General features: G+C 42.8%; 1 protein-coding gene across 3 annotated transcripts in view; it reads left to right on the top strand.

Moving 5' to 3' along the window:
* PRLR (prolactin receptor) overlaps window positions 1–22,549 on the top strand; it is a 170,599-nt gene that overhangs the window by 125,537 nt on the left and 22,513 nt on the right. For all 3 annotated transcript variants that reach the window (XM_073014807.1, XM_007961343.3, XM_073014808.1), the window contains 3 exons: window positions 12,211–12,323; window positions 15,496–15,628; window positions 17,335–17,504. In XM_073014807.1, the coding sequence (XP_072870908.1) occupies window positions 12,254–12,323; window positions 15,496–15,628; window positions 17,335–17,504 (373 nt within the window). In that variant the 5' untranslated portion in view covers window positions 12,211–12,253. The remainder of the gene's footprint in view (window positions 1–12,210; window positions 12,324–15,495; window positions 15,629–17,334; window positions 17,505–22,549) is intronic.

A 22,549-nucleotide genomic window follows, 5' to 3' on the forward strand; every position in this document is an offset into this window, starting at 1 on the left:
AAGAGAAAAAAATATATATATATATAAATACATATATAACATATATATAAAACGTATATATATAACACACACATATATAAATATGTATATATATGTTTTCATTCCTGAAAGGGTATGTTTTAGATATTTAGACAAGATTATGCCAGAAAAATATGTTTTATTTGTGTGCATTTATGAAGGAAAAGGAAGAATGGGCTGAGAATTATTTTTGCCTTGCTAGTTGAAGATTTCGCAATGGAGGTTGCCCCAGTTCTTGACAGTCTCCACATTTCTTTGATTTCTGATATTGCAATTTTTATTCACTTCAGCTACTCGCCCAACCACCTTGCAGCCACATCTCAGTGGACTTTGTCACCCATCTGCCCTTGAGTTCAAATTAATGCACACAAAGAGGTTATTGGAGGAATAAAGAAGGTCTCAGAACCCATCCCTTAGTAATACGGAGAGCCTATTGATTAATGGAAAAGAGTTGCACAACTCAAGGCCAAGTGCTCTTTCCATGGATCTGTACATGAGAAGAGTGCATTCTATATGACCTTATAAAGATAGTCAGTCACCCAACAGGTGTTGCTGAACACCTGTAGACATGTTTACAGGTGACAGTGTAGGGGGCTGAATATGTAGACAAAGCCAAACTGAGATTGTTCTGGGACTTTGGTGATGGTATTCCAGGTGGGACAATGGCAGTGGGTCAGGCATTGGAGGCTTCCGTCTTCATCACTGCTCTTCTACTTGGTTACACGTAGTAGTTACCATCTACACTAGGCTGTACTGGTTGTCTCTGGATTGTCCCTAGATTTGCCCAACTAAATAAGGCTAGCCATTATACCACCCGGCCTCTAATCTCAAAGCACAACGACCAAAGGTTTATTTCTCACCCATGTGACAGTTTGCTGGGAGTTAGCATGAACTCAACAGCCTTTCATCTATCGGCTGTACTGAGCTTTTAGGACCTCAAAGTCCTCAATTTCATCTTCTTCAGGCCAGTAATGGAGGAAAGAGAAATAGAGGGGGGAATATGTAAAAAGCTTTAAAGACCAGGACTAAGCTAGAAGTACAATCATGCATCGCTTGACAATGGGGATACTTTTTGAGAAATGCATCCTTAGGTGATCTTGTTGTTGCTCTAACATCATCAAGTGTACTTACACAAACCTAAATGGGATAGTCTGCTGCACACCTAGGTTATATGGGATAGCCTATTGTTCCTAGGCTACAATCCTATACGGCATTTTACTTTACCGAATACTATAGGCAATTGTAACACAATGGTAAGTATTTGTGTATCTAAACATAGGAAAGGTACAGTAAAAACACAGTATAAAAGATTAAACACAAATGGTACACCTGTATAGGGTACTTACCATGAATAAAGCTTGCAGGACTGGGAGTTGCTTTGGGTGAGTCAGTGAATGAGTGGTGAGTGAACGTGAAGGCCTGGGACGTTAATGTACACTACTGTGGACTTTGTATACACTGTACACTTAAGCTACACCAAATTTGTTTTTAAAAATTTTTTCTTCAATAACAAATTAATCTTAGCTTGCTGTAACTTTTTAACTTTATAAACTTTCTTAAACTTATTTTGACTTTTTTTTTTTTTTTTTTTTGAGACAGAGTCTCGCCCTGTCACCCAGGCTGGATTGCAATGGCACAATCTCAGCTCACTGCAAACTCTGCCTACCGGGTTCAAATGATTCTCCTGCCCCAGCCTCCCAAGTAGGTGGGATTACAGGCACCCACCACCACGCTCAGCTAATTTTTTTTTTTTTGTACTTTTAGTAGAGACGGGGTTTCACCGTGTTGGCCAGGCTGGTCTCGAACTCCTGACCTCATGATCTGCCTGCCTCAGCCTCCCAAAGTGCTGGGATTACAGGCATGAGCCACCACGCCTGGCCTTGACTATTTTTAATAATACTTGGCGTAAAACACAAACACATTGTTCAGCTGTTCAGAAACATTTTCCTTCTTTATATGCTTATACTATAAACTTTTTTCTATTTTTAAATATTTTTTTGTTTGTTTTACTTTTTAAACTTTTTTGTTAAAAACTAAGACACAAACACTCATATTAGCCTAGGACTACATAGTGTCTGGATCATCCTTATCACTATTTTTCACCTTTCATCTTGTCCGACTTGAAGGTGTTCAAGGATAATAGCATGCATGGAGCTGTCATCTCATGACAACAATGCCTTCTGGAATACCTCCTGAAGGACCTGCCTGAGGGTATTTTACAATTAACTTTTTTTTTTATAGTAGAAGGAGTACACTGTAAAAGAACAATAAAAAGTATAGTATAGTAAATACACAAACCAGTAACATAGTTATTATCAAGCATTATGTACTGCACATAATTGTATGTGCTCTACTTTTATGTGACTAGCAGCACAGTAGATTTGTTTACACCAGTGTCACCACAAACATGGGCATAATGCATTACGCTATGATGTTAGAATGACCCTGACGTCACGAAGCAATAGGAATTTTTCAGCTCCATTGTCATCTTACGGGACCACCACCATATATGCAGTCTATAGTGGACAAAGTTTGTCATTCAGTGCATTACTGTATGTTACTTCTACCCACTTTCAGAGGCCACCACTTCATCACCTGGCCTCATCTAACTACAGGGGAAGCAATGAAGTAACTTTAACTGTGTGGCCAGAAAGGAAAAGAAAACCAAATTCTGATGGACACCTGATGTTTTTACTATTCCTATGAATGGATTCCAAGGTTCTGAGAGGGTAGGGAAAGCAGGAATCAGAGTGGGAAAATACATTTAGCAACATTCTTGAGATTTTCTTCTTCAACTTGTCAGTGTTCTCAGTTGTGCCCACCCTCAAGCTCCAAAGATTCTCCCACAAGGTATTTGGCCAAGGCACTTCGTTTTTCCAGGCCTCAGTTTCCCTATGTGTTAAAGTGAGGGGTTGAATTAGGATAACTTTCAAGTCTTTGGGCCTCTTAGAGATCCAAAATCCCATGATTCTCTAACTCCTGATGTTCCCTTCCTCCTGAGACAAATAAGCAGGACCAGTATGCCAATAATTTATGTTTTATTTTAATTTTCCTTCTCACCTTCAAAGCTTGAGTTTCTAGAGATCTTAAAATATAACAATAGACAAAGTTGTTATGAATACAGTAGTGACTTTTTATGGCAGAGTAAAGTTATTCTCTGTTTGAATGAACAGCACATTCACACACGTATGTAACATACACAGAGCTGCATCTGTGAAAAAATAATCTTGTTTAAAGTCTTGCCAAACATATGTCCTCCTCCTACTCTTGCCCTGTATTAGTTTTGCAATTCATAACAAACAACAGTGACATCTCTGTGGCTTACAACAACATTTAGTCTTCGCTCACTTTACATAAGGACTGAGTCAGCGGCAGACTGGCTGTGGCTCTGCTAGAATTGGCTGGGTTCAGCTGGGCTCAGCAGGGTTCCACCTGTCTTCTCATTTCAAAACACAGATAGTGTCTGTGACATCCTAAGGGCATCCTAAGGGCAGTGGAGACATCCTAAGGGCGGTGGAGAACAAGAGCAAGGAGACCTAAGACAAACCATCCAGTTGCCTTTAAGGTTCAAGTTAAACACAGGAAAAAAAAACATCACAACCATTCACGTCCCATGGGCCATAGCTTTTCACATGGCCAAGTCCAAAGCGATTGAGGTGGGATGTGTACTCCTCTCACAGAATGCACGAGTACCTCCCATGACAGTGGGTAGGGATATGCAATCCTATGGCTGGGAGGAAGCAAATGGTTGTGGACAATAACCCAACAGATCACACCCCCAATGCCTCTATCTAAGTTCTAAATACAACATTTCCCATAGAGAGGATGCCACTCTGCCTCCTCCGCTGCATCTTCCTTTCCTGCCCCACTCAGCTTGAGCTCAGCCTCTAAAACTTGAGCTTGATGAAAGTCATCTAAGTTCTTGTTAAAAATGCCCCTTCCTAGGGCCCCCCTTTCAAAGATTTTGACACATCTGTTCTGAAGTAGGCAGTGGTGCCCAGGCATGATGTCCCAGGAATACCTACTGCTGTTGAAGAGCTATCCCTGGTTCCCACAGCCTTCAGCATCAGAGCTGCCTTTGGGTTGAGGGAGCATGCTGAGTGAGCTATTGTTAGGAGGAGGGCTGCCTTAGAGGACACAGAAGCTACAACCCCAAGGTCCTCTGACCTGTCCCCACTCCTCACAGTCAGCATGGATTTTCTACTTCCAGAGCTCCTTGAAGGTTGGCCATTGCACCTTTGGAAGTGTGATAGTTAGCACAGATCCTAGAGATCAAATCCTGAGTTCCTCTTCCTCCATATGCACCTCACTAGCTGTGTGACCTTGGACAACTCACAGACCCTCTCTGGGCCTCAGTGTCCTCATCGGTTAGACGGGAATAATCATCAAACCTTCACTTCAGGCTTGTTGTGAGGGTGAAGCGAGTTAACGAAACAGTGCCTGGCATGCAGTGGGTCACATACAAACTTTCACATGTGATATTATAAATGTTTTTATATATTTATAAGTGTGTAAGTGTATTCCATATGAGGGTTTGCTGATCTTACTGGTACACAGGTCTGAGAACATGGGAGGCTTTTGAGATAAAGTTCCCTCCTATTGGAAGTGTTCTATGGGGAGCATCCTGAGTCAGCCATTATCAGGAGGAAGGCTGCCTTAGAGGACTCAGAGAATTTACATGTCAAGTGATAGCACATAAGTCCGTGGTTTTCAGCCCCAGCTTTAATTTAGAATCCTCTAGAAAGTTTTTTTTTAAATGCCCATGTCCTTCCAAGTGGCCTTAGTTCTGAGCTAATTAGTAAGAATGTCCAGGGACAAAACAAAGGAATGAGAAGTTTTAAGGCCGGGCACAGTGGCTCATGCCTGTAATCCCAGCACTTTGGGAAGTTGAGGTGGGCAGATCACTTGAGACCAGGAGTTCAAGACCATCCTGGCCAACATGGTAAAGCCCATCTCTACTGAAAATACAAAAATTAGCTGGGCGTGATGGCACAGTTCTGTAATCTCAGCTACTCTGGTGACTGAGGCACGAGAATCACTTGAACCTGGGAGGCAGAGGCTGCAGTGAGCTGAAATCATGTCACTGCACTCCCGCCTGGGCGTCAGAACAAGATTCTGTCTCAAAAAAAAGAAAAGGGGGGAAAAAAATTTTAAGACACTCCTAGGACTGTAATGCGACTCCTGGATTAAAAACCACTGATGTCTATAGAACAGTTCTGTAAACTGCAAAACATAATGTATGATTTATGGGTGTTTTTTGATTGTTAGTGACTGATTGATGATCTCATGAGGCACTAGTTCCTCTGAAAATCAGGCCAACGTGGATTTTCCACCATCTGTCCTACATGTGCAGTGGCTGGGGGGAAGTGAAACTCACCCAATTCCTATTCTTGCCTTTAAGCCAAAAAGATTGCTCGAAAACAAGCCTCCCTGGGATGAAAGAAGTTGCTAGAATGAGGAAGCTGTGGTGAGTGAGTGGAGTTAATGTGATTAGATTTGGAAGCAATACTCCCAGCCACGGGGAAGCATCGGTGTTCTGTGTTATTAAAGTGACTCCAGTGCAAAGGCACATATATCATATTGGAGTAATTTGCCCTGACTAGGTTAGAAGCCAGGAGATGGTTCTTCCTAGGTATTCCTGAATGGTCCAAGGCCTAAGTCAACTCTGGTTTAGACAAATCCTGTCCCTGCTGATCATCTACCTCTTACCAAATGTAGCCATCACCATGCACAGCACACACGCTCATCTTGATGATCTTCACAGAGTGCAGTCTTCAGGAAGTTCTTTCCTCAGTGGAACCTTTGTGGTTTCTAGGGAAGGGGCAGGGGAATATCTGGAATCAGAGATAAACACTTTACAGCAGCCTCTGTACTATTTCTAATTACTTTCACCCAGTCATGATGTTCTGACTAAACTACCAGATTGTAAGGTGATAAACATTTTATGTAAAAGTAATTCACTATGGAAAGTTCTGGATGTTTTCCCCAGTGGGTGCCTCAAAACAGGCTACAAGATGGATACCTGCTCAAGAAACAGCAAAATGTAAACTTTTGGTGATAAAAAATAATAATGAAGGACCACACGAGCAAGTGTTCTCTTGTGAACTTTCACAGACAAATGCATAGATATGATGCCTGGACTATGGGCAGATAAACATTCATTGTGGGCACATGTTTGTGTGAAGCTATTTATTGGCAGAGCAAGAACAGCTGGAACTTTCATCTCCCCACCTGCGGGCCATGGTTCTCTTGGCACTATATCGCCAGTTTTCAATGTCTTCCTGAAAGAGAGGCTGCCATGTTCTCCTTAAAACTTTTAGATTCCCTTGTCAAATACTGAAAACTATGCCAGCTGAAAGTCTAGTGTTTGAAATACCAGCACGGGACCATTCTTCCTATGTGCAGAGTTTTGTCCCGTGTCTTAGAATCTTGTTCTGTTTTTTCACCTTTTGGGCTTCATTTATTCATTCTACAATCATTGGCTGTTGACATTGGGCAGAGCTTGTATAACAGTCTTAATCTTTAGCCTGGTATGTAATAGCTAATCCCTACTGTTCCTCTTCCTGCCCTGAGCACATTATGTCCTTTATTTTCCAGATTAAGTATTGGCATTCCATACTGGAAAGAAAACAACTTCTTGTTGCGTGCGGTGGTTCATGCCTATAATCACAGCACTTTGGGAGGCCAAGGCGGGTAAATTGCCTGAGCTCAGGAGTTTGAGACCAGCCTGGGCAACATGGCGAAACCCTGTCACTGCAGAATATACAAAAATTCGCTGGTGTTGGTGGTGTGTGCCTGTTGTCCCCGCTACTCAGGAGGCTGAGGTGGGAGAATCACCTGAGCCCAGGGAGGTCCAGGCTGCAGTGAGCAGTGATCATGCCACTGCACTCCAGCCTGGGCAACAGAATAAGACCCTGTCTCAAAAAAAAAAAAGCCCAACTCCTGGAAATCAAATGGTACCTGATTGATGTGGGATCTGCTTCCTGTTATGTTAGCCTCAGGCCATCTAACCCAGGTAGAACAAGGCAGGTAAGGAAACCCAGTGGGCCGAGGACCCTGAAGGAAACCTTTAACACAATGCCTAATACGGAAAACAATGGACAAACGTATTCAAAATTTGTTTGCAAGAGATGAGACTTTTTGCCTTTTTAGGACAAAAAAAAAGGCACTTGAAATTTACTTTAGGTTAATAGGAGATATGGCGGGCAGCACACAGTGATTGTGAAATGTGCAGGGCTTCCCTGCCATTCGAGTTTTGATCAATCTCAGCAAAACCCAAAGTTTGCCAAAACCTGGAAACAACTCAAATGTCCATCAACAGTAGAATGAATAAATGAGTTATGGTATTTCATTCAATGTAACATGAATGTAAATGAGTGAGATGAAATGAAAATGAATTATATAAAACTACATGTAACAACAAGGATGAATCCTGCAACAATGTGAAATGAAAGAAGCCAGACACACACACTCTCAAAAAATGCATATCATATGATCCTATTTATATAAAGTTCAAAGGTAGGTAAAATTAATCTGTACCGTTAGAAGTTGGAAGAATGGTTTCTATCAGGAAGGAGTAGGTAGAGATTGGGAGGAGGTGCAAGTTGGATTTCTGGGTTGCTATTGGTGGTCAATCTCTTGTCCTGAGTGGTAACATAGATATATTCTCTTTGTGATACTTCATTGAGTTGAATACAGTCATAAGTGTCACTTAATGATAGGGCTAAGTTCTGAGAAATGTGTCAGGAGATTTCATTGTTGTGCCACCAGCACAGAGTGTACTTATACAAATCTAGACTGTATAGCCTACTACACACCTAGGCTAGAAGACATAGCCGATTGCTACCAGGTTACAAACCTATACAGCTGTCACAAAACTGAATACTGTAGGCACTTGTTACAGAATGGTAAGTGTTTATGTATCTAAATATAATGAAACATAGAAAAAGTACAGTAAACCTACAGCTTTATAATCTTATGGGCCCACCACCATACATGTGGTCCATCGTTAACTGAAATGTCATTATGTGACACGTGACTGTACTTACGGTTTTTGCATGTCATATGTATGATAGTCCAAAATTCAAATGTTGGATTGGGTCTTGCTTGATTATCCAGGAACTGAGTTTGCAAGAGCTAAAAAGAACCTCAGAATCTCTGCCTAACAGGGATGGCAGGGTCCACTTCCGGACCCTAATGATAGGTCCATTTCTGGAGTCAGGAAAACTGAGTCAAAAACCTGAGTAGAAGGTTATGGCAACAGATATGGCAGGACAGGTTGAGGACTGTACTCAGGGGCATCACCAGATACCAGTCTTGGAAGTAAGTTCCACAGAATGGTAGGGCTAAGATTGCTCGCAGTCAGGATTGACTTGGGGAATGCATTGTTCAGAACATAAAGGTGAAGTCTAAGAGAGGGTATTGCAGAGGATGAGGGGTTGACAGTGGGGAGTGGCATGTTGGGAGCTCAGATCCGGTTTATTTTTGACTCTCATGAGGCCACATTTCCTCCTCTCCTATGGCATTCCCCTCCTAATGTGGATAGTATGGTCAGCCCAGGTCATGGGAGTGTGGCCCCAATTTTCCATGTGGGGAGACTGGCTCTAGTTTCTCAAAAGCACAAGCTGCTGGGCCTTTTTCTCAACTGTGGGCCTCTGTGGAAGACACTTGGCTTAATGGAAGGGAGAATGAAGAGAGGCTTTTGGAAAGAGAGGCCCTAAACAGGATCAACATTGACGCCGAGCAACACGAGGGAGAAGAAACTTTTCTTGGTGTTCATACCACAGTGGGCCACAGCGTGGTGGGAAGGCATATTTGAATAAGCTAAGGGGAGGAGCATAAGGATAAGAGAGTCTTTGAGGATTGGGAAGCAAGGAAACCAAGGCAGCTAGCCATGGGCAAGGTGTAGGGGCAGCAAACTTGCTAAAAACCTGCTCTTCAGATCCACCACTTGCATTTTTAACCCTCAGTCACAACCAAGGAGCTGCTGAGGAGTGAAGCCTAAGATGATAGTCCCTAGGATGCATGGGGCTGACTTTTTGCTAACTGTACTACAAATATTTGGAGCCATTTGCTGCTATAACATCTTAAAAAGATGAGGACTCTCATTGGATGTTCCAGTCCCAATTTGGAGAGAATAAGGAAGGCCATGCCAGCCCTTGATCAAGATCTTGAGTGCAATGCAGGGTGGACTCAGAGAGACAAAAACCTAATTTATCCCAGCTTAGTGTCTGCCAGCCATTTAAAAAAAAAAAAAAAAAAAAATGGCAGTGGATCAACAGATGTGCTTAGTGCTGAGAAGCATCTCCTTGTGTGATTAGAGTTAATTAACATTTAGCATAGCCCCTTTAGGGGTGAGAAGTTGCAATTGTCTTTCTCTAAAGGTTAAATTACCCCCATTGAAGGGGAACATCACACACCGGGGCCTATCATGGGGAGGGGGGAGGGGGGAGGGATTGCACTGGGAGTTATACCTGATGTAAATGACGAGTTGATGGGTGCAGCACACCAACATGGCACAAGTATACATATGTAGCAAACCTGCACGTTGTGCACATGTACCCTACAACTTGAAGTTTAATAATAATAATAAATAAATAAATAAAATAAAAAAATAAAAATAAAAAAATAAAAAAAATAAATAAATAAAAAATAAATTACCCCCATTGTGTTTGCCTTCCTGGGAGGAAAATGAAGGATGAGTTGGGAAATCGTTGTTGAAACACAACCATGACACCACTGTGAGTATGTCTAATTCCCTGGCAAGGGGGTTTCAGGCATTTGAAAGTGCATAGTAGTAACTAGATTCCAGGATGTGTCTCAGGAAATCCCAAAGGGAAGTTTTTTCCATTCATAGAATACTTCCTGAAGACATTATTATAGGAAAACTTTATTTAGGAAAGTTTCTTTGATCCCGTACTAGCACATGAGAACATATAAGCAGATGACAGTATCTAATATCTACCACTGCCTGACCCACTCTGCTTCCCATCCCAGAGTCTCTTTTGCAATATGCATGGAGCGGTGCTTCGACAAAGCTCTCTAGATAGCACCCAACCTCACCAGGAAGGTCCGATTTATAGCCTGTTGATCTTAAGCATGTCAGTGCAATGCCCAAAAGAGAAAGAAGTCTGAATAAAGGGATATTATAGAAAGTCTTCAGCCAGTGGGTAGAATCTCATCTCTAAGCCAGGCTGAGATCACCAGATCAACAGGATAAAGAACTATTTGGAGCTATATGTACCTGATGAGGCTGGATTCATGAGATCAAGAGTATTTGAGGTCCTTGGGCATAAGTAGGGTAGTAGCTGAGAAGGGCTCTCTCGGCTCTGGCTCTCCTGACCCTACTTAGAATGCCACACTCACCCAAGGCTTGATGTTGCTCACCTTGGATCAGTGGCTGTTGTCGCCACCATCTCTCCCACAGAGGGGGAATAATTGCACCCCCATCACAGACTTTCCACAAGTCAGGATGATCTCTCAGTGGCTCTCAGGTTTCCCAGATGTCTTTCTCCAAATGGGCATGTGACTGACAATCTACTAAATCTCTGTACTTCCATTTGCTCATCTGTTAAAACCTGTACCCCCTCACAGGACTGTTGTGATAACAAAATGAGATTTCCATGATTAAGGTACTTAACTTTCCCCAGTGCCTGCCCATAACAGATGCTCCAGAAGTGGTAGGCATTAGTTTAAACCCATCAGGAGCCTTTAACCACTTGATTTTAATTAAATGACCCTCAGGGGTGAGATGGAGCGGGTGATTTAGAAAGTGCACACTGGGAGGGCATTTATTTGGAAGGAATCTTGCAGGAGCAGGTAGAAGGTCCCCAAAAGAACAAAATACGGGTCACCTCACAGGATCCACTGCTGGACCAGGATCCTTTATTGAAGCTGGAGCCTCAGTATAAAAGAGTTACTTGATGGTACCTGGGTGTCCAAACCTCTACTGTTGCTATGGTTTCTCCATTTCTGAGTATGTCCCTCAAGGAGCAGTAGCAACGGCTGGTCTTTTAGGGCCTCATCAAACACATTCAGACATTTCAAATGTCCCACGATGCGAAGCTTTGATCCTGAATGTTCTTCCCTTGATTAAAACAACAACAGGCGCTACTCAGGAGGCTGAGGCAGGAGAATGGCATGAACCCGGCAGGTGGAGCTTGCAGTGACCGAGACCGCGCCACTGCACTCCAGCCTGGGCAACAGAGCAACACTACATCTCAAAAAAAAAAAAAAAAGAAAAAGAAAACAACAACAACAACAACAACAACAAACCAATAAAACAATAAAAATTTAAAGAGAAACTTAAGCCGTGCATTTCTAAGAATTTACACTTAGTTCACCAAATCTATTGTTTTCTGAGTTGTTTGAAGTTCAACAAGACTAATGAGCCTTTTTTCCAAATGTCTTTAAAAATTCCTTTTTCTTAGAAGGACATTTAGAGGCTTTGAAAGTTGTCCCAAGGGTAACAATAATTCTAATAATAAATTGCTCCAAACTCCAACCCCTGCAGGTTCAAAATTTACTTAATACTCTGAACCCAAGGGATTTAAATTATTACCAGAATTTATTATCTTTTGTTTATGGAGCTTTCCAAACAGGAGAAAGAAACCACGTGGAGATTCACTAGAGTTCATTGTGTGGTTCGTTTTGCGGTAATGCATATAACCCAGAAGACTTCCAGAATCTTCTCAGTTTGAACCTTCAAAGCCTCCCTATTTTGGTGGAATCAACGTGGTTAGGATGAGATTGTACTAAGGGTACTGATTTTTCGGCCTGGACAGTTATTGGCTGATGGACCAGAGCAAGAGCCCTCATAGAAGGATTCTCCTGTAGGACATACAATCTGTGTTACGTAAGATGGATGATATATTGTTAGGTGGCTAAGGGGTGGAAAGAGAACAATTTTTCTCTGGGGTGTGTGCAAAGAAACTGACTGCCTTGACGCCCCTTGAACTCTCTACCTTGTCATCTGAGGACCTCTGGTGGTGGAATTTTTCCCAGCGTGTGTGAATTGATGTTTCTGTGCCAAGCCATCCGACCCTGTTACATTTTCCTACATTCCTTTCCTCCTATTTTGTCATTCTCATTAAGCAAGGAGCAACAATCAGTTGCAAACACCCAGAACAAAGTGGTGGATGTGCCTGACCAGACTGCCATTTCATAAAAGTTACCTGATACCTTCTTTTCCAGTGAACCTCTGATACATTTCCTGTAGCAAGAGAAGGCAGCCAACATGAAGGAAAATGTGATATCTGCAACTGTTTTCACTCTGCTACTTTTTCTCAACACCTGCCTTCTGAATGGTAAGTAAGAGACTATTGTGCTCTCTTTCATTGCCTGGGGTGTTTGTCAATAGGATGGAGAGTCCATTGCAATGTTCTTGCAATGCCGTCGTGAAAAATGAAAATTCTGTTATGTGCTGCTGTTGAATGATTTGCAATATTTTGCATTAAAGTTAATGCAGAAAAATTAATGCAGTTAATGCAAAATCTTGTCACTATGCTTTCTGCCTTCTGTCCTCATTTCAGGAGTGTAAAAAAACAGCTCTGAAGAAGACAGGACCTGAGTTCTAATCCAGGTCCTGCCAGTTTCTAGCTGTGTGACCTAGAGCCAATTACCTAACTCTCTGGGTTTCCAAATTCTCAAAGTGAGGATAGTGATGTTTCCTCTACTGCAGATGAAATAATGTATATGAAAACTCTTTGAAAACCCATGATGGGATATAAGAGGTTGCTGTTACATGGTGGGAAGCAGGTACAGCCAACTCTATTATCTGTGCTAATAGGAGAAATGAAGTCCACAGCTAAATGAGAGGGTGGGTGCCTGTGAATATACACTTCTGTATGTCAACCCTTGTGCATTTCTGGGTGTGCAAACTTCTATATGTACCTGTGTATATATTAACTTTTCTCTATGGACCTGACTGTAAATGCTTCTCTGTCTGAACCTGTATGTATATACTTTTATGTATGTCTGTGTGTGTTCTGTGGATATCTGTAAGTGCACACTTCTCTGCATGTACCTGTGTGCATATCAGTATGTACTTCCATGAGTACGCACCTGTGTATATTTCTGTGTGTGTGTGGTGTGTGTGTACTTTTGATGCGGGCTCTGTGTGGGCGTCTACATACCTGTATGTGTGGTTCCTGTGTGGTTTTCTCTGTGTTTCTGTGCATTGAGATTTTAACTTATTCCTCTAATGTAGATGAAGAAAACATTTGTCTAATTGTAATTTTACAAATCTACCTTCCTTTCTTGAGTTTCCTGAAGGTACTATTAATAGACCGTAAAATAAGAAAGAAAAACTTTCAGAGAGAGAAAAAGGGGAAAGCAGAGGTCAGAATGACCCACAAGAGAAACTAAATACTCAAGAAATCAATGATCACCCTAATTGGCTTCTGAGTGGCTCATTATGGAACCATAGGCTTTGGATTTTTTAGATAAACGTTTCCTTCTACTTCACACACTTCTCCCCACTCATGACAAAAACAAAGCAAAACAAAAACTTGCATTCTTGCTGTGACTCCCAGCAACACATTATCCTGAATAAATTGTCCCTAGAGGATGAGCAATGTTACAAATATTGGCAGAGCTGACCCAGGCTGGCAAGGACGGGTTTCAGCATGGCCTGTGAGCAGGAGGGTAGGTGAGCTCCAGCTGACACTACCAGTCTGGTGTCCTGGGCTCCAGCCTGTGTCCCACAACATGCCATTCTGCTCAATTCCTCTTTCTGGCCAGCTCTGCCTAGAGAATCCTCTTTCCATGCATTTCCCCTCACTGAGGTCTCCTCCTAACCTGCTGTTTCTGATCTGATGCTCAGCTAGAAACTCTGGCCTTGGAGCCTGCATAAGAAGTAGAGAAAACAGAGAGAACGCCCAGAGGTGCTGACCCACCTCTGAAAGCACTCCTTTCTGCTCCTGATATCCTGAACTCAGTGCTAGAGCACCCAGCTAGACAAAAAAGAGGACCAGCTGAAGTCATGTAGGCGAGCATGGTGACTTCCCCAGCCCCATGGCATCAGGGCAAACTCCCAGGGCTCTGTTGTCCCTCTTTGAACCCGACATCCAAGCAAGAGAAATGTGGGCCCGCTTGCCAAAAGCTTTGGGGATTTGGCAACTAAAAATTTTACAACCTTGGTACTGTATTTTCACACCACCTCACCGAGACCTTCTAGCATGCAGTCTGGAACTGGGTACAGCTCTTAGAAAGCAGTGGTCGCTCAGAACCAGGAGAGGAGCTGCCCACTCTCCTACCTCTTATCACACCTCCTACCCTGAAAAGATTCATCAAATTATAGTTTTATAGACCCTATGGGATTACAAGATTACAAAAGGGCCACACACTCTTCAAGCCCTCCATATCCAAAGGAAGCCCTTTGCAACCTCACCACAAAAATTAAAAAATAAAAAAATAAAAAAAGGAAAGAGAGGAAAATCTAAGAGAAAAAAGGACTAAAAACCAAGATTCAGAAATGGGGATGGCGTGGATGAGGAGACAGACTGTGAGTCTGGGTCACAAGATCAAAGCTGAATAAAATCAAGGAAAAGTGGTGAGGCACAGTAGCTCATGCCTGTAATCCCAGCACTTTGGGAGGCTGAGGCGGGCAGACCACAAGGTCAGGAGTTCAAGACCAGCCTCACCAACATGATGAAACCCCATTTTTACTAAAAATACAAAAACTTAGCTGGGTGTGGTGGTGTGTGCCTGTAATCCCAGCTACTCAGGAGGCTGAGGCAGGAGAATGGCTTGAACCCGGGAGGCACAGGTTACAGTGAGCCGAGATCGCACCACTGCACTTCAGCCTGGGCAACAGAGTAAGAGCCATCTCCAAAAAAAAAAAAAAAAAAAAATTCAAGGAAGGGACGCCTAGATACGGGGAGCTTCAGAGATGCAGTGAATGGACAGAAGATGAGGAACAAGTTGAGTTCATTGTGTGGGGATGGCAGAAAGATGGAGATTGGTGAGCAGAGTGGAGAAGTGCCATAGAGTGGTGTTTCGCCCAAGTGTCTGCAGGTTGCTCATACCTGGGAAGGATTCTTTGTATGGTCCCCTTAGACTGTGGGAGGGTATCAGCTTTACAGACCTCGTGGGATTACAAAAGGGCCACCACACACTCTTCAACCCATATGTGTCTATCTTGCATTCAAGGCTCACTCTTTGTTGAAAATTTGCAGTTGGTCACTAGCCCTCACATAGGCTATTGGTATCTCCATCTGGAAGTACACAAACACACACACGCACACACACACACACCCCAGCACTAAGCTGTCTAAGAGCCCTGCCAACATCAGGGCAGCCCACAGGGGAGTGTTGCTGCATGCTGATGCTGGGCATTTCTGAGCATCCACCCTAGGTCTCCTCACCCGAGGCTTCATCACTGGCTTGGGTCCCATCAATCTGTTTCTGTCACCAACAGAAGGATCAAATGGTTAAATGGACCTCAATATTGATGCAGTGGCTTCTGGCTTTTTCTAGGACAGTTACCTCCTGGAAAACCTGAGATCTTTAAATGTCGTTCTCCCAATAAGGAAACATTCACCTGCTGGTGGAGGCCTGGGACAGATGGAGGACTTCCTACCAATTATTCGCTGACTTACCACAGGGAAGGGTAAGAAGTTCCCTTCTCTCCTGTGAAACCCCATGAGTACTCCCATTCTCCAGGCCAAAGAAACTCTGGTTCTGAGTGGCAGCACTTCCCTGAATTTACACCAGTAAGGTTCATACCGCTGGGGAAAAGGGAGTCTGAGGTCCATGCCGACATTCTCCTGTTAATGTCTGTTAAGAGCTGTCAATATACATAAGGTTACCAGCCATAGCAGTACAATATCAGTAATGTTTCAAATCCCCTGTCACAACTTAGGTTGCAGCCTGAGGCCCCATAGAAGTGTTTCTTAATTGGTAGTTGATCTTAGATGCTCATCTATAATTCTTATGCCATTTGTATTTTTTTTAACTAGACGTGTCACTTTTTCAAAATAAGTAGGATCATGTGAAGTGGTACCATGTAATCCTTGACAAACATGGTTCATGTTCAAGAAAATAAAGAACCTTGCAGGGAAAAGAAGGCGAGGGTTTTTCCTTAGCACATTTCTGATCTAAGAGTCACGATCTCCTAGAGGACATATTTGGACCTAAGGTTGCAATGAGGGCTAAACCAGATCATCTCTGTGCAGGCATTTTGTTGCGCTCACAGTGAGACCCTCCTGGAAATCCTGGGAGAGCTGTATTCTTCTTCAAAAGGGAAAATATTTAGTTGCTGGTAGAGATAGCTGGCCCACTTTCCAATGACTGCACTTTGTTGTACACAAAACTGTCATCCTGGCTGAAATCCAAACGGACATCATGTAAACAGATTTCAGGATCTCAAATGCAACCAGAACTGAACAAGCCTCCACACCTGTGCAGTGTGTCTTGTGCTGAGGCTCCTGAATCTAAATGTGAGCAGCCTACTGAGCCACTTGGGCTTGAAATACCTCCTTTCAACGTCGCTTCACTTTATTGCTGACTTGGTGCAGTCTGAAATGGACGAACATCAGTTTTTGTCCTCTTGAACCCTTTTTTAAAAAATGAAACGTAGCCCGGGCGCGGTGGCTCATGCCTGTAATCCCAGCACTTTGGGAGGCCAAGATGGGTGCCTCATGAGGTCAGGAGATTGAGACCATCCTGGCTAACAGGGTGAAACCCCGTCTCTACTAAAAAATACAAAAAACTAGCCGGGCGCGGTGGCGGACGCCTGTAGTCCCAGCTACTCGGGAGGCTGAGGCAGGAGAATGGCGTAAACCCGGGAGGCGGAGCTTGCAGTGAGCCGAGATCGCGCCACTGCACTCCAGTCTGGGTGACAGAGCCAGACTCCGTCTCAAAAAAAAAAAAAAAAAAGAAATGTAATTCAACAAGAATGTGAAATAGCTGCTGCATTGAACATGGACCCTCTGTGTGTAGACAGGTGAAAGTTCCAATTTCCTGAGGCCACCCAATGGGCATGACCTGGGTATAGTGGTGCCTAGGCCGTTGAAAGCTCGAGTATTTATCAGCAGGGGATATAGGTCCCAGAGCCCACAAGAACACTTATAGAAGGGAAGGGCTGATCAGAAGCCAAACACTTGAGGCCCTAAAATAACCTTTCCAGCATGCTATTCTCTCTCTCACTCCCAGCTGAAATGGGCAGAACATGGAAGCCTAAGGAACCATTTGTCAGCTCTGGGTTTTGTGCTTGGAATTTCTGATACCCAAAGGCCAGTGGTATTGATCTATGAAGAAAAAACTAGACTCTCTTTATTACTTTATTATTCATTCCTAATACATTACTTATTACAGAGAGACACTCCTGCATGAATGTCCAGACTACATAACTGGTGGGCCCAACTCCTGCCACTTTGGCAAGCAGTACACCTCCATGTGGAGGACATACATCATGATGGTCAATGCCACTAACCAGATGGGAAGCAGTTTCTCGGATGAACTTTACGTGGACGTGACTTACATAGGTAAGGGGAAGGAAAGTGGGTGAGGCATTTGTTACTCCATTATGTATTAGCCAATAGTCACACTCAGTTTGAGTCTTCTTGGGTTTTGGATGGATCCCCAAAAGGAGGATGAGAAAACTCACAATATGTTTGTCAACTGAGCATTTCAAATCATGTTTTATCAAGTCATTTATGACACTAAGGCTGGCACTTGGGATCCTTGTGTTCCTGTGCTTTCCCTTGACCCTCATCCTCTTGCACTAGGGAACAAATGTTCTAAGTACGTTCCCCTTGCCAACCCTTCTTTCTTGCCCTCCCCTTGCAATCGATATCCCCTTCTTCCTTGGCAAGCTGGGATTTCTTTTATTTCTCCTCATGGAATACAGAGATGCTCCAGGAAGAAGCAGCTCTTAGAAGGGTTCATCTGGTTCTGCATCCACAGCAATTGCCCCCATTGCTTTGCGCCAAACTCACATATGTGTGTGTGTGTGTGTGTGTACACATACATGTTGCATATATGTGATATATATATTTGTGTGTGTGTGTATATATATACACACCATTGGTAATTTTTTTACTAAACATGTTATTTTTATAACATAAGAAGATAATGTGAGGTGGCACCATGCAATCCTTGACAAATACAGTGTTCAAGAAAATAAAGAATGTAGGCTGGGCACGGTGCCTCACACCTGTAATGCCAGCACTTTGGGAGGCTGAGACAGGCGGATCATGAGGTCAGGAGTTCGAGACCAGCCTGACCAACATGGTGAAACCCCATCTCTACTAAAAATACAAAAATTAGCCAGGCTTGGTGGTGCGTACCTGTAATCCCAGCTACTCAGGAGGCTGAGGCAGAAGAATTGCTTGAACCCAGGAGGTGGAGCTTGCAGTGAGCCAAGATCACACCACTGCACTCCAGCCTGGGCCACAGAGCGAGACTCCACCTCAAAAAAAAAAAAAAAGAAAAGAAAAGAAATAATTTAAATGTTAAAAACTACGAATGGTCTGTGCACACACACACACACACCCAGAGAAAGAGAGAGAGAGAGAGAGAGAGAGAGCAAGAGAGCAAGCAAGAGAAAGAGAGAGAGAGAGAAATTTATCACCCCTGCATTTACTGGTGCTGCCAAGGTTGCAGGAAGGTCATCTCCAAGCTGAACGGGAAGCTCTCTGGCATGACCTTCCATGTCTCTATGACAAATGTGTCAGTCATGGACCTGACCTGCTTTCTAGAAAAACTTGCCAAATATGATGACATCAAGAGGGTGCTGAAGCAGGGACGATGTTCTGGAGAGCCCCATGGTTGTCGTACTACAGTTGTGCAGAGGGGCCATTCACAGTCTTCTTTACGGAGTGATGGCATGGACCGTGGACATGTGTCCTTCCATGATGAATGACAAATTTTATGTAAGTGTGGTGTGTGTGTGTGTGTGTGTGTATTGACTTACCCTCAAGCATTATAATATTTGAAGGCAAAACAATGAAAGCAAGAAATGTTCTGAAATTAGCAACTGTTTTAATAAATGTGATCCACAAAAAAGGTGCTCACTAAAGAAAAGTAATATGTTTAAAAAGAGAAATCAGCAAGTGTCTATGAAATTCTCATTGGTCCTGGAAAACAAATTCTCTGTTGAAAGAATATGTTGGACCATATTTTTCAAAATAATAAAAGAAGTGTCCACAGAGCTCTCATATAACCCTGCAGCCTACAGTGTTGTGATAGCCACGGAAGTTCATTTTAAAATACACGGTAATTTCCCGACACTTCCACTCTCATGCAGTGATAACCTGCAGGACAGAATGACAACAATTGAAAGATAATTGCTCAGAAGTAGAGTTCTTTGTTGTTAATATTTAGTTACACTGAAAACACTTAAAAGCAGTGGTTCTCAACTGGGAGCTGTTTTTGCTTCCCACAGGATATTCGGCAATGACTGGAGACATTTCTGATTGACACAAGCTAGGGAAGTGGGGAGATGGGGGTATTACTTGTATGTAGTGCATAAAGCCCAGAGATCCTTTTAGCATTCTACAAAGCATAGGACAGCCCCCTCCAACAAAGAAATATCCAGTCCAAAATGCAAGTAGTGCTGAGGTTGGGAAAGTAGGCTCTAAAAGATACATCCTGAACATTTTATTTGCATTTTTGTGTAATTTTTTTATCAGAAGCATTGCTCAGTATGTATTTAACTTAAAACATACATTAATTAGCTGCTATTTGTTTAGAAAATGTGCTCAAAATAATCTTTCTTAGGTACTTACTCAGTAACATATCAACTTAGACTTGATGGCAATCTTTTTTTTTTTAGTACAGGGGACTTTATTGATGGCACATGGCAAAGTGGGGCTCCCTAAGCACCTCCTCTTCAGGGGGTCTGCATGAAAATTGTGAGGGGAGATTGTCACTGAGGTGGGGGACTGACTGCCACCGCGACTCCCCAGCAGCTGAGGGTCTCGCTCTTGCTCTTGTCCTCTCACTGGGGCTGGTGGTCCAGGGCTCTTACTACTTGGAGGCCATGTGGGCCTTGGGGTCCATCACCCTGTTGCTGCAGCCTAATTCACTGTCATACCAGGAAATGGGCTTGACAAAGTGGTAGTTGAGAGCAATGCCAGCCCCAGGATTGAAAGTAGAAGAGTGGGTGTCACTGTTAATGTCACAGGAGATAGCCTGGTGCTTAGTGTAGCCCAGGAGGCCCGTGTGTGTGTGTGTGTGTGTGTGTGTGCACGCACATGTGTGTGTGTGTATTGCCTTACCCTCAAGCATTATAATATTTGAAGGCAAAACAATGAAAGTGAGAAATGTTCTGAAATTACTAACTGTTTTAATAAATGTGATCCACAAAAAAGGGGCTCACTAAAGAAAAGTAGTATGTTGGACCATATTTTTCAAAATCATAGAAGAAGTGCCCCCGGAACCCTCATATAACCCTGCAGCCTATGAAGGGGCCTTCCAATGCCTGCTTCACCACCTTCTTGATATCATCATATTTGGCAGGTTTTTCCAGATGGCAGGTCAGGTCACCGCTGACACCATGGTGGGGACATGGAAGGCCCTGCCAGTGAGCTTCCCATTCAGCTCGGAGATGACCTTGCCATCAGCCTTGGCAGCACCAACAGACGCACGGATCATGTTCTGGAAAGCCTCAGGGCTGTTGCACCACAGTTTCCCAGAGAGGCCATTGACAGCCTTCTCAGTGGAATGATGGCATGGACTGCGAACATGAGTCCTTTTACAATGGATGGCAATTTTTTTTTATTATACTTTAAGTTCTAGGGTACATGCGTACAACATGCAGGTTTGTTACATATGTATACATGTGCCATGTTGGTGCGCTGCACCCATTAACTCATCATTTACGTTAGGTATATCTCCTAATGCTATCCTTCCCTGCTCTCCCCACCCCATGACAGGCCCTGGTGTGTCATGTTCCCCACCCTGCGTCCAAGTATTCTCATTATTCAGTTGCCACCTATGAGTGAGAACATTCAGTGTTTGGTTTTCTGTCCTTGCGATAGTTTGCTCAGAATGACAATTTCCATCTTCATTCATGTCCCTACAAAGGACATGAACTCATCCTTTTTATGGCTGCATAGTATTCCATAGTGTATATGTGCCACATTTTCTTAATCCAGTCTATCATTGATGGACATTTGGGTTGGTTCCAAGTCTTTGCTATTGTGAATAGTGCCACAATAAACATATGTGTGCATGTGTCTTTATAGCAGCATTATTTATAATCCTTTGGATATATACCCAGTAATAGGATAGCTGGGTCAAATGGTTTTTCTAGTTCCAGATCCTTGGGGAACTGCCACACTGTCTTCCACAATGGTTGAACTAGTTTACAGTCTCACTAACAGTGTAAAACAGTTCCTATTTCTCCACATCCTCTCCAGCACCTGTTGTTTCTTGACTTTTTAATGATTGCCATTCTAACTGGTGTGAGATGGTATCTCATTGTGGTTTTGATTTGCATTTCTCTGATGGCCAGTGATGATGAGCATTTTTTCATGTGTCTGTTGGCTGCATAAATGTCTTCTTTTGCGAAGTGTCTGTTCATATCTTTCACCCACTTTTTGATAGGGTTGATTTTTTCTTGTAAATTTGTTTAAATTCTTTGTAGATTCTGGATATTAGCCCTTTGTCAGATGGGTAGATTGTAAAAATTTTCTCCCATTCTGTAGGTTGCCTGTTCACTCTGATGGTAGTTTCTTTTGCTGTGCAGAAGCTCTTTAGTTTAATTATATCCCATTTGTCAATTTTGGCTTTTGTTGCCATTGTTTTTGGTGTTTTAGTCATGAAGTCCTTGCCCATACCTATGTCCTGAATGGTATTGCCTAGGTTTTCTTCTAGGGTTTTTATGGGTTTAGGTCTAACATTTAAGTCTTTAATCCATCTTGAATTAATTTTTGTATAAGGTGTAAGGAAGGGATCAACTTTCAGCTTTCTATATATGACTAGCCAGTTTTCCCAGCACCATTTATTAAATAGGGAATCCTTTCCCCATTTCTTGTTTTTGTCATGTTTGTCAAAGATCAGATGGTTGTAGATATGAGGTATTTTTTCTGAGGGCTCTATTCTGTTCCATTGGTGGATAATCTCTGTTTTGGTACCGGCGCCAGGTTGTTTTGGTTACTGTAGCCTTGTAGTATAGTTTGAAGTAAGGTAGTGTGATGCCTCCAGCTTTGTTCTTTTGGCTTAGGATTGTCTCGGCAGTGTGGACCCTTTTTTGGTTCCATATGCACTTTAAAGTAGTTTTTTCCAATTCTCTGAAGAAAGTCATTGATAGCTTGATGGGGATGGCATTGAATCTATAAATTGCCTTGGGCAATATGGCCATTTTCACAATATTTATTCTTCCTATCCATGAGCATGGAATGTTCTTCCATTTGTTTGTGTCCTCTTTTATTTCACTGAGCAGTGGTTTGTAGTTCTCCTTGAAGAGGTCCTTCACATTCCTTGTAAGTTGGATTCCTAGGTATTTTACTCTCTTACAAGCAATTGTGAATGGGAGTTCACTTGTGATTTGGCTCTCTGTTTGTCTGTTATTGGTGTATAGGAA

This window comes from Chlorocebus sabaeus, chromosome 4, assembly GCF_047675955.1.
Source record: "Chlorocebus sabaeus isolate Y175 chromosome 4, mChlSab1.0.hap1, whole genome shotgun sequence".
NCBI classification, from domain to species: domain Eukaryota; kingdom Metazoa; phylum Chordata; class Mammalia; order Primates; family Cercopithecidae; genus Chlorocebus; species Chlorocebus sabaeus.